Raw genomic sequence first — 17,774 nt, 5'->3', positions numbered from 1 at the left:
AAAAAGCTGTGCTCTTTTTCACGGATTTGCTCCAAGGAAGTGTAGCGCAGGATATGGGGCACAAAGCTGGTGTTGATGTCGCACCACCGAGCGACAAGCGTGCTACCATGCTACAAGTTTACTACCATGCTACAAGCGTACTATCAGGTCTGTAACTGTGGCCATGTATATAGGATCACTAGAAGTTTGTTACCTTGCCCCTCTTTGGCCCTAGATGCCATTGCACGAATAAAACACGCATACATAAACAAAATAGTCAGAAGTCAGAAGAAGCACCGCTTAGAAAGACGGTGTCTGGGTGGAAAGCATCTCGAACTTCGACGGAACAGGGGCCAAGAAAAGTAGGGCACGCCGCTGTTTCTTGCCCACCCTTTCATTGAAGTTTGAGCTGCTTTCCATGTAGTACCAATTCGCTCAGATTAGAGTCATTCGTTAGGGAAACGGGTTAGTGTAAAGCACCAGAACCTGCGTTATATGCAATAACTAATCATTTTCACGAACATACTTTTATTCACGCTGTTAGACTTCATGTCGCGAAACACACAACATCCCGCTCCGCTTCCCTCTTCTCTTGAAAGATCGTTGCACCCACACACAACAGCGTTTTTTAAGTTCAAAGTTCTGAGTTGGCTCCTGACTTGGAAGCGCTCGAAAATGTGGTGACTATAGGAACATGATCTCGGCAAAGATGCGCGCTGGCCGTCCTTCCTTGCTGCCGCGACGCACGTGCTCTTGGTATAGTGCCAACACCGGAGCGATTTTCGATGCGATCCGACCTACCAAGGCCGCGGCTTTGGCTCTGATACACGAACGTCTAAGTCGCACGCCGGTGGAGATGCGTCATGTTTGCTAATGAGGGCATCGCAAGCGCAAAACAAGAAGAAGCACGGCCCGCCACGCAAACAGACTTGATGCGTGTGTGTGTTGTCCTAACACGCGTGTTGACTGCTGAAACGTATACTGAGTTCTGTTTCATAAACACGGGGCTGCTTCACGCATGGTATGCAGGAGCGGCGGCCGTGGAGTCGGCGCGATGGGTTGAATTTTGAAGATCTTACAGCGAGGCGAAGCGCACTCACGCGGCATAGAATACGCGTGCCACTCCGTAAACACGGCTCCCGCGTCTATGATATGCCGCCCCTTCCTTTCCTGAAAGCGGCCTTCACACGCGCTGAAGCCTTCCTACGAAGAGCAGTGTCTGGGTCCGCACGTCCTCGATAAAGAACAAGAAGGGATGGTCGGCCTTGAACTCGACCTCGCCTCCGGGCGTCTTCGAGTGGCGTACGATACCGGATGACAGCGCCACTGCCTCGGTTCCCTTTTCATCGACGTCGAGCAGTGCCTTGTGCAAAACCTCGTCTAGCGCTAGCGGCCTCTTCGATGACACACCCGTCAAGTTAGCGTCGCGAGCACTAAACACATCGCGCACTCCGAGGGATTGCAGCGCGCCCTTGAGGCTGTAGGCCTGCTGAAGCTGGAACTTGGGCAGGTACACGTCCACCTTGCGGGGCAACGCAGACGCCAGAGCCTGGCGCGCTGTCTCGAGCGAAAACTTTCGCTCGACCTCGGCAAGGCCGTCGCGGCTCCTGGGGAGCACAATGACCATGTCGACGCGGTCTCCGACGTACGGCAGCTCCAAGATGTGCGCGTCCAGATCCTCACTCATTGCGTAGACGAATTCGCCCTTCTGATGCATCATCTGGACGGGCACGGATCGCGAGCCACCTTCGTTGAAGAACTCCCCACGAATGGTTTCCTCGGTCTTGAAAGGGTTCTGCCAAAGGCCCTTGAAGTATACGGCGTTGAGCACGATCATGGGCGCCGACGGCGGGAGTGGCCTCTCGATTATCTCGGGGATGCGATCCTCTGTCATGTCACGAACCCACGAATTGACGTCCTCCGCAGCCTCACGCGCATTGCCCGCGAAGTTGGCCGAGTAGACTCCCGACGCAAAGTGCTTCTCCAGATCGCGCTTGTAGCGCTCGAAGATAGGCAGGCCTGATGCCAAAAACACAGCGCTGGCAATTCGAAGCTCGTAGCCCTTCTCGGCGTTCAGGTCCTTGAAGAGCTCACCGAATCCCGCAGCGAGATCGTCGTCGTCGCCAGTCAATGGGTTCCCGCGGGCCAGCCTGTTGGAGTCCTCACCGCCAGCCAAGGCGGCGTTGATCTGTCGCCGGGTGTTGCCTCTGGACCCCAGCTGGACCATGCCGAGGATGGCGGCCACGCTGACGGGGGACATGAAGATGTTGCTTCCCTTCGGGTCTGACTCGGACACCTTGCGGTAGAGAGCCATGCCAAATTCGTTGGTTGCACGGCTCACGGCCTCAGGCGCCGAGAAGACCGCAACTGGCGCGGCGACCAGCCACAACAACGTCAGGACCACGCTTGCTGGCAGCCTCTTCTCCATGGTGGTGCTCTGAACGGAATACGTGCTGCCCGCGTCCTGCCCTCAAGTCCGTGTGGTCGCGTCGGCCGCGGAAGCGTTTATGTCTCCGGCGCTCGGCGGCCAAGGCCAGCCTCTTTTCCAGTCTTGCACAACCCACAGCTCCTCCCTTCCACTCGACGGCGCGTCGTCACGAGAGGCGCACCGCGCTGCCAAGCAACGACGTGCGCTGGTAACGCGGCTGGGTTTCCCCAGTCAGAGAGCGCCCAATGGCTCCCGGAACCGGCTCGAGGGGTGACGTCTGAGCCACGAAAAGATATCCAATTTCCTCCGCTTATCTTTTCTTTTTTTACACTCATCAGAGCGGCGAGACCCTTTGCGCTCCCGATACGCCTCATTGCTTGGCGCGCAGTGGGCGCTGTACCATGGGTGTAAACAATACGTGACGCATGCCTCCCGTCCGCGCTCCGTTAAAGCGGAGAAGGCGAAGATGAACGACGGGAAACGCGCGGCGCCCCCCCCCCCCCCCCCCCCCTTCCCCCGCTGGGATCCCGCGCACGAGTGTGAGTAGCAGCGGGTGTTTGCAAGCGTTACGCCAAAAGAGCCCACCGGAAGTGGCTGCGCGTCATCGGAATGCCAGGAGTGCTGAGTGACAGATTGCTCTCAAAAGTGTCGTCGTCCTCTCGGTCGAGGGCCCTCGGGCATAGATAAGACGCGGAACGAATTGTAACAACGCGCGGACGCGTTGCTAAATGTGGTGGCAAGATTAGATTGTCTGGCTCTGGCACGCGTCACGTAAGCACGTACGCTACAGCTTTGCACATGCGGATTTAAGCAGTCCTGTCCAGTTACGGTTGACGTGGTGGTATGTTTTCTTGTTCGAGTTGAAAACGGTGTCTGTGACTATTGTGAAGTGTTTCACGGATGTTTTCCAGGGGCCAACACACAACGCCGCAAACATCCAATGTAGAGAACTGTGAAACACTAATAAATCCTGTATAGTAGGCTACACCCGTACGCTTTTATTGTAAAGTTATTTTCCACGTATGATTATTTTTCTGTCTCAGGTTAGCACCTACACTACGCGGCTTAAAATACTCGGCTTTTATGGATGCTCCAACCGTGGCGACCAGTAAATTCGCAACGCCTTTATAGAAACAAAAATTGGCTCCAAACCACGCTGTGAAGCTGGTTGACTGCGAAGCTGTAAACAACACCCACAACGATTACCCATGCGACATCACTTGAATTCACACACGTGGCGCTCCAAATACTGCATCCAGAGACGACGTAAAGCAGCAACGACGGCAGAAAGAAAGCGGAGAGGAGCGTTTGGGGAAGTGTGAGGAGGAAGACGGCACGCACGGCTATGGAGTCATCTTCCTCACTGCCTCCCCCTTACTCTTGTTTCGTGCATCATTGCAAAGTAGCGCCCTACCGCCCTCCCCCTCTCCACGCGCTGTTCAGTACGCTGTTAATCCAAACCACCTGAACGCCGTTATCACACATTATGCGGTTCCCACCTTACACGAAAGCTTTGAATGAGCGCAGGTGTAGACACGCCGCTGTGCTGAATGAGTGCACCGTCAGCCTATAGCTTTCTCCTCGTGTGGGCGTAGCTGAGTCGGTAAGACGACGGGCTGTTGCTGCGTTGCTCTACTAGGGTCCAGGTTCAATCCTTCATGGCGCGAGTAATTTGTTTAATTCGTTCGCGGGAGTTTTCTGTTGATGACAACGTCGCGAAAAAACCCTTGGAGGGTAGAAGTATACTGCTCCGCATAAAACGAGCCAAAATTGAATTTTGGCAGCGAAAATAGTATTGAAAAAGGCAGCGAAAATAGTACGAAAATTGAAAAAGGCAGCGAAAATAGTACTAAATCTCTTTCAATTATAATTAACGATGTGACGATAGGAAGGCGAATGGCTGAACGATGAATAATCGAAGATAGCTCGATTTACGGCACCTGGCGGGCGACGGCTTACTCCGAAATTTACAAATTATTTATGGGTATATTTACACGCCGAGGGCATACCAAGAAGGCCAAAGTATGAGGCGAGCCCGCATCAATCAGCGTTCTCTCTCCTCCTTCTCGCAACATCCAACATTTTAGTTGTATTAAAAAAACGCTTCTCACCAAGCATGTGCGTCGTCAGGATTTTGCCTCTTGGGGGCCAAACCCATTGTATTTACAGGGGAGGAGGGATATGGCGGGCGAAGGGGCAATTGATTGATTGATTGATTGATTGATTGATTGATTGATTGATTGATTGATTGATTGATTGATTGATTGATTGATTGATTGATTGATTGATTGATTGATTGTAGGGTTTAACGCGCCAACGCAACGCAGGCGATGAGGCGCGCCGTAGTGGAGGGCTCCGGATTAATTTTGACCACCTGGGGATCTTTAACGTGCGCCGAAATCTCGTACACACGGGCGTTTTTGCTTTTCGCCTCCATCAGAAAAGCGGCCGCCGCGGCCGGGAATCGAACCCGGAAGGGGCAATTGTGCTGATGTGGCTCGGAGGGGGGGGGGGGGGGTGCCCCTTTTGCACCCCCCTGCTGACGGCCATGCTCCCAATGGACGTAGCAACATAGTGTGAAAAAGTCCCGTCAACTTATCCTCATGCATCCGCTCATTGACCACAAAACCACCAATCATTGAGGTGTGTACCCAAATAGACACGTGTGAAAACTCTGTCGATCAGGTGGGTGCTTAAAGACGCTTCGGAACACAAGTTAAAACGAACAAGCAACGAATAAACAAAATTGACACACTCTCGGCGTTCTACACCAAACCTTCAGAACTGTCCCTCTTAAAAAATGAAAGCCGAGGATTGCCCTCCGCGCCGAAATTTACCCTTCTTTATTAGGGCACTATGACGCACTGCTACCAAGGGTGCCTCGATGCCAGCCTCGCGGTACGGCGGACGCGCGTGAATCGAGGCGCCCTACTGCTACCTCTTTAGGTCAATACCATCGCGCCCCCCATTCAACGTCAGGAATGCTTTCTCGGGGAATGCCCCCCCCCCCCCCCCCCCCCCCCCCCCCCCCCGCACTACAATGCTTTACCGACTGTCCCTGTTATTGGGCATTAACTATAATATGTCTCCTTCAGCGCTCTCTTATTTGAATTTTCCCTTCTCAACTCAAAACAGTTGCCCCTCAGGCTCCGTAAGAGGAAACACAGTTGAGGACCTTTTGTGCGCCACGAATATCTCCATCAGGTACACTTGGCCAGCGCCTCTCCAACTGTTCCGCACGTAGTCGGCCGCAACATGCCGGCCGCCCAAGAACGCGATAAAAGGTGGAAAGCGCTGCCACAGCTTCGCTTCGAACCCCTCGTACTTCCACCGCTGTCGTGAAGCGCTACCGCTCATGTAAACAAAACTGCAGCGATAATGGTAAAGATTAAAATATCCCCTGTTAGCGAGAAGTCACCTAGGCCGCCGGATTCTCTAGAAGCCATTACGGATAGATAATAATAGGCATGGCTACTTGTGTGCCACCGCTTCCCGAGGCGACTTGCAGATCCCGCCACCGCTGCCTCGAGTCGATGACGAAGACCTAGTGGAATTCTGCAGTGCTGATGATGAATTTGCATACACCACTCGCCGCGATGAAGACGACTACCTCTTCGATGCATATGACGACGATTACTAGCACTGCAACTATGCAAATAAAGTATGATACTCAAACTTAAGTATGTGTCCGGCAATGCTTACCTGCATCAGCTTCGCCATTCAAGTCTTCCGCGTGAGTGCAAGCTTCCCTCAATTTTGTTTTCGAAACCTTCGATGCTCGGTCCCCAATTACCAGTGTCGGTGGATGTGAGAGTGTAGAGACGTCATCTATACCCCAGCCAATGTCTTTCCCGTTGCTTCTAACTCCTCTCCAACCTGTTTTGCCTTTCGTGCATGTGCTTGGGGTTGCCCCGGATAAGTTTTCTGCGTACGTCGGACCACCGGATTTTTTTTATTCTAGCCACAGAAAGCTTTGCTTTAAAATGCAACAAAAAAACAAGATGCCAGCAGGCCGCCTACTTATGTGAGGCGCTCGAGCTTAACAATTAATATATCAGATTATAGCATTTATGCTAACTTAACGGCCACTACCTCTAAGGCTTTTGCTACACGGTCACTTTCGATGGACAGTTGAACGCTCACTTGGAAGTTCACCCTAGGTGTTTGTAATGGACACTCGATAGGCAACTGGTTCAAAGGCCTTCGGAAGGACTTTGAAACGACCTTGTATCACAGGTATAATACGTGTGCTACACGGCCGTTTTGAAGTCCGTGCGAAGGCCTTTGAACCAATTTTCTACCGAGTGTACCATTTTCAATTCACAGGACGCACTTAACGTTAGTGTTCAACTGTCCATCGAAAGTGCCCATGTAGCACAGGCATAAGACAGGTTTACACTGCTGTTTTGGTGAGACAAATGCGTTCATAAGTCCGAAGAAATATAGGGTACCAATAATAACGTTTCTTTCTCAAGTTAGTACCAACCTTACGCAGCTTTGATGCATGCTCTCACCATGACGCTGAGTAATGTTGCAAACACTTGGGCGAAATACAAAAATGAACAAAGCAACTGGCAAGAACATCTAGAGCACACCCACGGCATCGCGATTTTTCTTTTGTTTGTATTCGTTTTTTCATTTCAGTATTGAATTGTTTGCTCGGGATTTTTTGTTGTCTTATGTTTTGCTTTTTTTTTCCCGTCACGTTCTCCTCTGCAGTTCTTCTTTCCCTCCGTCCACCCTACACCCCACACCACTCTTTTTCCAAAATGAAATCCCGCGTACTCCACCCGTATCTTCTTAACGCGCGCCGGTTGTTAGGCTCAGGACACGTGTACCTCTGTTACAAGGCCAACAGAACTTCGCCACCATGTCAGGGCATCGCGCCCTGAATTTCAAGTGCAGGAGACACATCGTGAACAAACGCAACATCTTATAGTAGTCAGGTACAATGAACCTTTCCAGCAATCTACGGCCACTTTTATTTTCCTTCTACTGGGACAAGGAAACTGTTTCGGGGAAAATTTACCGTCCCTTCCTTAAGAAAGTTTAGACAAGCGTGAAAGCTTATTATAAGGGCGTCCGGCCTTCACTGAAACTTGGTCCAATCAATCGTCCAATCGATCTAATCAAACGTTCAGAGTCCGAAATCGCAAACGAACTCGCGCGGCCATTTTTCCCGCACCAAGTAATTAAACGCATCTACAACGATCTAAATGTATACCGCTACGTGGTCTACGAGATAAAGGTATACTATTGTACTTATTCTTGATGATCGTTGCGTGGATTGTCTTATCTAGAACCGTTCTTTTTTCGCTATTTTCAAGCAACCGTTATGACACGATGGAAGCCTGGTTGCACGCATGCGCTCTGTGTCCAGAGGTCTCATCAGAGCTTTACGGTCGACCAACCGGTTAATGGAGAAATGCATTAGTCTTTTGACAGGACCCGCTAGGTCCCACTAAGAAAGATTCTGCTTTAAAAAGAGCGGCAGGTTTAAAAGGTCTGGTGATACTTACAATTTTAACACTTATTTGTTTCTTTTCGGCAAATTTGTATACGACTAGTCCAAAAACGAGTCGACGCGTGTGGAGAAAGCTTCCTGGCAGTGTTTTAGCTTCAAATTCGTCCTCGTTTATTATGCGTGCAGATAACGATAATTTTTAGGAAACTTTACATCAAGCCTTGATAGCCACAAGCTATCCACTGAGGTTGTTTTTCTGGTGGAGGCGGAAAATGAAACTCCTGTGATTCGAGAATTCTACCTTCTCGTTTTCTCCGCAACATGGTAGGGTCTATTTCCGGACTGGTGCCACCAAAAAGCAGGCAGGGCTGCCTGCTCGCAAGTGCGCGCTCAGGCTGGTAAGACGCTTTTGATGCAATAAACTCTGGTTGTCGAGCGGTCTGCTTGAAAGGGAAGTATTGAGTTCGTCACTCAAGCTCCGCGCGCACTCAAAACACACAAGAAACGCCAAAACTGTGCGTACAGGTTCAGGCATAGAAGAGGTTGGTACACAGTGCAACGACTGCGAATCGTCACAGGAAATGCGAGAAATAAGCGGCGAAGTTGACCATCGGCCGTCACCGCACAAATTACGTCATTTCGGCGGTGCCCCTGTTGCATAATGACAGAAGAAAAAAAAAGGCGCGGTTGGTTTTCCCGCATCGTTCGCCGCGATTTACGTGCTTACCGCTTCAAGTGCACGTGTAATATTTCGTTGTGGTATTCCTGGCAGTGTATTCTAAACTTTACACAGGTTTATTTGCACTGCTCAAAGAGTGTTGCAGGGTCCCTGTAATCTGTAGTCCTCCGCTACGGCGGGCCTCTTATGCAGGTTCGGCCCGGAAGTACCTATAAAACATGAATTTGAATTTCTGAGGATAGACAGGAAAGTCCCTTTTCTTCCGAAATACACTCCGCCAGCCATCAACATAGTAAGAGTTCTTCAATAGGTAAGCGTTCAAGCAGGGTGCAGAACTGCAACCAAACCGAAAACTGGAACCGAACCGATATTTTTTCTGGAACTGAACCCGAATACGAACCGTTATTTTTATAGCACGGTGAATCCGAACCGTAACTGAAACGAAAAGAAAAATGAAGGAAGCTCACGCTAATGCGTAAGAGTTGAAGGCAGCGAGGCTATACGAAACCTTCCTGACCATCACGAAGGCTAAAGTGCATGTTTGCAGCTGGTTTGCTTCTTCTTCGCTGCCGCAACGACCTTTACTCCATCACTATTGCTGTAAGTGTGAGCTTCCTCCATTTTTTGGAAGTGATAAACATTGGACGTTACCGTGGAGGGGCGTACGCTATGACGTGTCGTTGTCGTTCGGAGAAGGTGTTGCCACGATTACGGGAAGGATGGATTTTGTTTTGTTTTTGCGGGGGAGGTGGGGAGTAATCTTGGCCAATCTCCTTAAGTGGGTATGATTGGCTTGACAAACGTGCGGTGGAAACGCTGGGTGGTCGCGTGAGGCACGCACAAACGAGCACTCGGTTTGGTGTCGGGATAGTTGGGGTAGAACCACTTTACTAGCGAAGGAAGACAGGGACCTAGAGAAAATGGTTCTGAGTCAATACCAACTAGCCCAACTTTCAGCCTTAATAGTTGGGGTAGCTTCTTTCTAAGGGAGGTTGCGCTGAGTATGCTCATAAAGACGGACACATGAAAAAACAAATCTGCAGAAATTCAGATATTTGTCTATTAATGCGTAGGATTGTTAGGATGTTTGTCTAGAGTGTGCGTTCTTTGGAGCAAAATATTTCTGGTTTTTATAAATTCTGTCCGACCAGTTATCCCCATTTATGCTACTATAACGATTGCGTGTTTTACTTCCGCCAAATCATCATTTCTTAGTGAGTGAAGGGCGTTACATGGTTCACCATTTTCGATATTTTTGTATTTTTTGTTTCTTTGTTTTTTACAGTTTATTTGGTCAATATTTCCATTTAGGCTGCTATAACGATTATGGGTGTATACACGATCAAGGCTCGGGGGGGGGGGGGGATACTAGGCAGAGAATGCTAACCGCACACTTTCAACCGCACACTTTGTCGGGAGGACGTTAAAGTCGTCTGCCCGTGAAAGTGTACGTTTTTTTCCTGTGTCCGTCTTTATGAGCTTACTCAACACAACTTTTCTTCGAAAGGTGCTCCTCCGCTTGCTCGCCATCGCCAGGAGCAACCTATTGCTCCCGGCGGTACTCTTCACCACTCAAAATATCTCGTGGTGCGCATGCAGCAGCGGCCCACCCTTTCACTTTCTCTTCCTGTTTCCCTTTGCCGGCACGCGCTGCGTCACCCTGTTGCAGAGCCTTCCTCCGACACTCTTCCCGCTCTGCTATTTCCCTTTCCTGGCACGTGATCTCGGCTCACGCTCCTCGGCTCACGAGGCGCTTCAACTATTTTGGGGCACTATTTTCTGTTCCTCACAAGGCTGTTGCTTAAAACAGAGATAACGGGTTTAAATCACCCGACTGAGATCGTAGCGTTATAAAAACAACTAGGCAATTTGTGTTCACACGTTCAGTGTCGCTTTTGTGTGTGAACGTCTGCGTAGGTTTGTGTGTCCGTCCGGGTGCATGTGTGACAAAAGGCAGTTCAGAACTGCCTAGTAAAGTACGTTTTTGGGCTAGTTGGTCGATCATTATTAAGAGATGTAGAGCGCAAAAAAAGACGAAGGACAAAGAATGCACGAGGACGAAGCGCTTCGTCCTCGTGCATTCTTTGTCCTTCGTCTTTTGCGCCATTTTCTGTTGTTCCGCCCTGCTCTCCAGTGGGCGTCATTGTGCTCCTCTGCTCTATTCCACATTGAAGTGGGAAAGGCGTAGTTTAACACACTGCAAGCTCATTTAAATTGTACTCTTTGCGCCTGAAATACTAAATAATTAATTTTAACAAGTAGACGAAAGAAAATCAAAATTTTGAAGGCTGACCTTCACCCGACTGCATTTGAAAACACTGTGACGTTACTGGGCTGTTCCGGGGGCTACCGTGAAAGGAGCATGTTGTTCTGGTATCTTTCGAGACTAGCGAATGCATTGCAACCAAAGAACTTTGCTAAATAGCAAAATAAGTACTTATTAGACCGAAGCTACACAGGACAGCCGCACGTAACATTGTTACCAACTGAATTCTTTTTTTTCTAAATAACAGCGGGTGGCTTATTCCAGAGCTAAAAATATTAAGCCCGACAATGACCGCCTGTAATAAATCAAACATTTTATTTTAGAGCGTCCATAAAGACAACGGGGAAGTTTTGTGCTAAAAAGATCGCGTTTTCCCGATAACAGTTCACCAATTTAGAGAAATACAAACTTCGAACAAATAATGCAGATATTACGGAGAACAGATGAAGCAGTGGCGACTCCTCAGTCACTTTCCGGCGGTTCTCCGTGACGTCACAGAATCTCGCTCCTCTCATTGGCGGTGACGTCACTCATGCCCATATTACATAGCTATATCGCGAAATTTGAAAGTATTTTCGATATTTCTTCAGTTTATTTTTGTTTATTACAAAATGCCTTTTGTGGCTGGAAGGAAACTGAGTGAGGTAACAAAGGCTAGTTCTTTCAACACTGAACAAAGTTGCATTATGTCTTGATAGCCCACTTAAAGAGACCCTGCAACACCTTTTTATAAGCGCTTTTACTCTCTCCTTCGCGTATGCAACCACTGCGGAAGCTATAGTTATCGTCACCACGGAGCGGCATTGCGTGATTTGCTCGTGGCACCAGATACGCCTTCCATTTCTGCTTTGTTTTTGTGGCTTCTTTTTAAGTTGCTATCGACAAGCGTTCATTGCTGCAACCGAATGACGACCGGCCAACAGCCTCTACATGGCCTTAGTGCCCAAATTCGAGCCGTCGAAGAACGTCAATACAGGCAAAGAGAGAAAAATCTTTTGATAAAGTTTACAAGTTATCTGATGGGCATGAAGCAGTAATTTTTGCATGAGCTACTTTGCGACCTCCTAATCTAAGTACTGGGTGCGTAGGGTGACTAAGTTCTGCAGGCATTTAAGATTTCAGAAAAAGTTGAAAAAAGTGTTGCAGGGTCCCTTTAAACTTCCGGAGTAAAACGCGGAAAATCAGGGCAAAACCCTTAGTGTGGCGAAACCATGCATTTTGACCTAGCGATGCAAGCAGCCGGAAGTTGACGCTCGCATTGGGGCAGAACGTGCCAACTAGTCAGCGTAAACACGCTGACGGTATAGCGCGTACGTAGAATATGCAAGCTTGAGATCCCGCGATATCAGGAATGCTTTGGAAGTGAATAGGCCTACGTGATACCGCCGCTCATAGTGTGCGCGGTTATCAGCGCGCCGCAGGCGTTTATGGCCTTATCATGACGTGTTGTTTTAAAGTGCCATGTTTCTCTGAACGGTGGCGAAATACGTAGCCAGACAAAAATACCCGCATTAGGAAAGAATCATTTACCGGAAGCAACGCCTCCTCAACTCACTCACTCTCACCAGAAAGCTGTTTCTGCCAATTGTCTTACTTGCCGAAGGCTGCTGTAATTCGTGGCCCGGCGTACTTAAAACAGAGCTGCAAAAAGCCAGAGCATGCGTAAGCGAAACGTGTGCGCTGGGAGGACTAAAACCGGCCGGTTATTCCACCGGGAATTTTCATATATTCAAAGCGGAGCGTCCCGCAGCCCTCTAATAATGCGAGACAATTACAGACCATTCAGCCCAAGAAATTCAAATTCCCTCCGTCTCACTACCACAATGGTTTAAACGCGATAGCTGTATAGCGTGGGAAAATCAAATGGCGAAGTGCCAAAGTCAAAGCCGCCGCAATCAAAATGAAAGCGTCGACGATCAGTGTCCAAGCTGCCTAAGAGTCACAGTCCAAACTGGGACGCCAGCAGAAAACGAATCCCTCACAAAAATTCCTCACAAGCCTCACAAGGGCTTTGTAGACTTCCCGCTTGGGGCAGTTTGCTTTGCCATCTATTTTAACTGTTCGGAGTGGCTTCGCTCTGTCTCCTACGCGGTTCCCCGCTGCTCGCTCCTGCCGCAGTCTCATTGTAATGTTGACAACGACGGTGAATTTATCTCCGTGTCTGCTCGCTTGTTCAGCCGCGCTCTTCTGCTCTCAAGATCTATCGCTCACTGGCACAGTCGACCATCTGCCGCTAGTGCCGAATTTCTTGCTCGCGCTGTGGAATGCTTCGTGCTATGAAACGCTACCGATGGAGCCGTTTCTGCTGCTGACGCAGACCCCGAACGCCGGCTTTTAAAGCGATGCTTTCTGTATCTGGGCCGAAAAAAATCCGGTGGTCCCGGGTACGCAGAAAACTCCGGCGCAACCAAATGCGCATGTGTGAACAAAACAGTTTGGAGAGGATTCAGAAGTAAGGGGAGAGAGATTGGATCCGTTTATTGATGCTACACTCCCGCACCTACCGTCACTGCCAATTGGGATGGGCGCATCGGAGGGCGCTCTGAAATGAGTCCCTCTCGCAGCAGACGCGCGCGCAGCGAGCGTTGCGTGAAGCCCAGTTGAAACGACAAGGGCGGGAAGGTGCGGTGCGCTGCCGGCGGTGCAGCGTCAACGTGGTAACGGCAAACACAAGGGCCCCACGTTCGCTCAAAATGGGTGGGCCACGCGTCAGAGGTATACAACACCCGTCTCAAGTTACAGATTCGCTGGTTAACCATCTGTACGGAATGCGTGGCCGCGTTGTTTTTTTTTTTTTTTGCTCAATCAGCCACTTAAATCTTTAGCTTTAAGCGGCCGTTCAGTATTCTACGTAAGATTGTTGAGTATTCCACTGCCGCGCCGAGCGGCCTAGCTTACTTGTGACTAATTGCGCCATCTGGCGAGATCAGCGTGGCGTTCTTGATGGCGTGTCTCTTTCTCCAGACGCCAAACTTCGGCCTCAGCAACAGCGGCATTCTTCACTTTCCCAGTTCATGCTCAAGTTTGTGTTACGGGTTACGGCACACTCTTAGGAGCCGTTTATCTTACACAGACGTCACAAACGCCGGCTTTCCGCTCAGTTAAGAATTTATTAATTTCACAATGAAATCAAGAGAACCGTCAGGACGCGGCGGCCTGGCACAATCTGCACGAGGGTCACATTAAGTCGTATCCAGCTAAACCTGAAAACCCTGTTCGCGGTCTGAAACATCTAGACGTCCACTGCGCACGAAACACATACTTGAAAACAGTGAAAAGTTTTCCCGCCATTATATATTAATTGGTGTATCAGCCCACCCCTCCTGTAATACCCCTACTCGCGGTATGTTAGGTACAATAAATAAATTATAATGATGTTTAATTCAATCAGTTGTCCAAGCGAGAGGCGGGTATGAGCAGTCTGTTCAAAAAACGGTCAAGCCGGAGATCATCGTGCTAGACGCACATACAGACACTAATGACAGTTGCAGGTCCGCAGCACATACCCACGCGTAGATTGGCAATGGTTCCCCGCATACCGTTCCCTGCTCCAATTGTTCATTACTAAATAAATAAATAAATGAAATTTATACAAACTCGCAAGGCGCATTCAGAGAATGCCTTGCAACCACTAAATGCCAGATGGTCAAGCGTATTCGTACCTCTCGGTCACAGATCCGACGAAACGTCACAGCAAAAAGTGGCCAGGTATCTGCTCACGTCGCTGCAAATGTCGTCACAAGACGACGCTCTTCTGCCGCCCCTGCCGCGTAAATAGCCCTCCTGTCTCACCCGCACACTTCTCACGCTCTGCCCTCCCTTCTATAGCTCCACTCATGATAAGCAAGGTGGAGATTTGCTCGATTACGAGCAAATTTCCGGCGTTTCACTGCTCGCGCGCAATCAACCAGAACCCTTCGTTACTGTCGAACTTCTTGGAATGCCACCACGAAGTTTAGGGTCGGGGCGAGTGTGTTTTGCATTTTTGGGTCAGAACATTGTCTTCGACGCGTATTCCTTTAATGGTCATCGCAAAAATCAATCACCCGTGTATTCTTGATTAAACGGACACCGTAAATGTTGCTTAAGTATCGATATTTTGCAGAAAATATGCTGGTTTGCTTTGCCGCTTTTCTTTTTGCTGAACAATGAGGACAAGTGTTTTTTAGTTTATTTTTATTTACTTCGGCATGCTGCAGGCCCTTCAGGGCCCATGCAGGAGTGGTTACAATGGATATTTCAATTAATGATAACATAGGTTTTTAAAGGCAAAAAACAAGAAAAATCAGGAATACACATGGACAGAAGCATGCTGTACAGTGTCAACGTTTAGTCCACAGAGAGAAATTGTATAAACACTAAATATGCCGCGCTAAAGTATGAATTCTCTCAGATTTAGTGGTTTAGAAAAGAGTTGCATATATAAACTTCTCGTTCAAGGATTCAGTTAAGCTCTGGCCGGCCGGCTGAATCGAGGGTCAGAGAGACCGACAGACACCAAATTTTCGCGGTTTAAGTAGCCCAAGAAAGACTATCGTTCTCAAAAAAAGGCTGTGTATAGAGTGCCGCCTGACGGTACTATAAGCACTTCACAAAAACAAGGTTCACCGGCGTTTCTCAAAAAGATGCCGCCTCACGAACTACTTCGCTCTCCCTAACGTAACGTAACATAACCTAATTCCTAACCCAGCATAACCTCATAAAAAGAAAGCAATCATTTAAAACACATAAAAGTAACCTAAGCCATGTAAATTATAATTAAAAGCAAGGATGTAAACCAGCTAGAGGCGGCGATAATCGGATTCAAACCATCACCCTTGGTATCAGGAAACTAAGGAGGAATTTTCACCCCAAAGTAGCGCACGCCGGGCACTCTGCTAGTCCAGTCTAAAATAATTGGGATGTCGTCGGACGGCTTTGTAGCCGTGCTTGCAGCGCTAAGCTTGCAGCGCCGTCGCACGGCACTCTATACACTGCGTTAAAGAAATCGTATGAACCCTGGTCATGAAAAGATCATTGACAACATAAGGGTACGCGAGGCTGTGCAAGAAAGAGGTGCCCAGAACGGAAGCCCTACACAACCATTTCCCCATCCGGCGCTCAACACAGGAAAAAACATTGCAGATGTTGGTGCCAAGGTCAAGCTCAACGCAGCTTTTTTTTGGTACTTAAATAATCCCTCCAAAACTCGAGGAATCCAATCTCATAGGTTCTCCACAAAGGGACAAGTAATCGTACGCCTTGCCCACGGAGGAACACTAACTACTCTGTTCCTGCCTTAAAACGTACATCAGTGATCTCAGTCAGGGAAGTTGCGGAAACTGAGGAAAATGCGGTCCATCGGCGACATCTGAACACGACGTGTCTCATTTACCAGACCCTTCGAGACCTATTTCTGGTTTCCCTGGGGCGACTGACGCCACGATAGCATTGCGACCGGTTTTGCTTCACTGGTCACGCACGATGCAAGGCGGAAGGGAACACTTCGTGCACTCATCGCCACTGTCCTCTACCACGACGCATTGTAGCACATCGTCCCTGGACCACACATTTCTCCAACCCTACCCTCCATACCCCTCCTTTCTTCCCAAACCTCCTCCGCCGCACAGCGCAAGCCGAAGGCCGGATGGACCAACGTTTCAAAGAAAACAAACAACAATCCTGTTCCATTGATTGAACACGCTTTCTCTAGCGGGTCAGCCTGATTTCCTTTGACACATGCACTGACTGTCCGGAATTACACGCGCTGGGCCGGGCACTGCCCTCGGTGGCACGCGATGTTTCGTGTCGCGGGAGACGACGAGGTCGCTCAAGACGACGTCCCTCGTCTAAAGACTTGAAGAATTTTCCGTTCCCATGAGACTCCGAATCTCACAAGTATATATTACCGTACGAAGCCTACAAAATCAGTGGCACCGCCAGTTCGCTTCGTACACAGATGTTGCGGATACCCGGGAGCATTTTTTTTGGCGCAGCTATCAAGATGGGAATATCCCAGGAGCAACAGAAGCCGTAGCAATCTCGTGCTGAGAAGCAGAAAGCCAGTACAACTGGGGAAGGGGGTGGAGGGCCCATTTCGACATTTTTGCGGCTTCCTAGCGGACACAGTTATTTCCGATGTAACGTGTGCGTAACGGAGGGGCGTTGCCGACCTCCTACGACATCTAAACACAATGCGGGGGGCCAGCAGGCTCGCACGCGCGGCTAAGCGGCGCGGCGATAAGGACATCGTCGTTTCCTCCGGTTTATCGTCGACCCTGTTGCTCATTTAGCGTACACAGCATCCGGATGCTCTCCGCCACCGATGTACGCGGTCGAACGCGTGTACGAACCTCCGCTGCTGCATACTTGCACAGGCACGCGTGCGACCTTCGCGGTTGTAAAGGGAGCGCTGGGTGGACCCTGTGCCACATATTGGTGCGTGCGCGCGCAAGGCCTATCTACAAAGCTTCCGGCCTTCGCCGGGATTGGCTCTGTTTTTTACTTGCTACTAGATGTTCACAGGGTGCCGCAGAATTCAAAGGGCAATGTTTCCTGTAGGCCTTGAACGCTTCTTGAAAGCCTTCGACAACAACTTTAAGGTCGTTGTTCAGCCTTCTACGTACGGAAAAGAAAAGGTCGAAACAATGGCAGTTTGAGCGCCTGTTTGCCAGATTTTACGGCTTAAGTTATAATGAAAACAACGGGAAACTTTTTGTAGATGGAAATTATGGCCTGTTAGAGCTTACTTTGTGTCGTAGTATGGTGTATCTGCATTTCCCCCAAAATTAACCATAAAGCCGAGAAATGTCTCTCTTTTCTTTGAGACGTAGAGCTTCTGGTCACATACCGCGGGGGAAGCAGCACTTTCTTTATTTATGCGAACTGGAAAACAATTTGTAAAAACTTCATTGGTTCATTCTGTCGTTACTTCATTTTTTAGCTATTTGAGAAGCTGCGCAAGCGTTATTTCAGGGTT

General features: G+C 49.2%; 1 protein-coding gene across 1 annotated transcript; it reads right to left on the bottom strand.

The window, feature by feature from the left end:
• Positions 1-487: 487 nt before the first annotated feature.
• Positions 488-2,618, bottom strand: LOC144169242 (leukocyte elastase inhibitor-like). Its single transcript, XM_077698299.1, has one exon. The coding sequence runs from the start codon at positions 2,405-2,407 to the stop codon at positions 1,163-1,165; it is 1,245 nt and encodes a 414-aa protein (XP_077554425.1). The 5' UTR covers positions 2,408-2,618; the 3' UTR covers positions 488-1,162.
• Between the last annotated feature and the right edge of the window lie 15,156 nt (positions 2,619-17,774).

This window comes from Haemaphysalis longicornis, unplaced genomic scaffold (genome assembly GCF_048455015.1).
Source record: "Haemaphysalis longicornis isolate Haplotype H1 unplaced genomic scaffold, Haemaphysalis longicornis Haplotype H1 scaffold_2, whole genome shotgun sequence".
NCBI lineage: Eukaryota > Metazoa > Arthropoda > Arachnida > Ixodida > Ixodidae > Haemaphysalis > Haemaphysalis longicornis.
The sequence above is the reverse complement of the archived record's forward strand: the minus strand, read 5'-3'. Positions and strand labels throughout refer to the sequence as shown.

Bases quoted from the DNA above. Each gene is read 5' to 3' on its own strand.
- LOC144169242 (XM_077698299.1), bottom strand. From the start codon at position 2,407: ATGGAGAAGAGGCTGCCAGCAAGCGTGGTCCTGACGTTGTTGTGGCTG.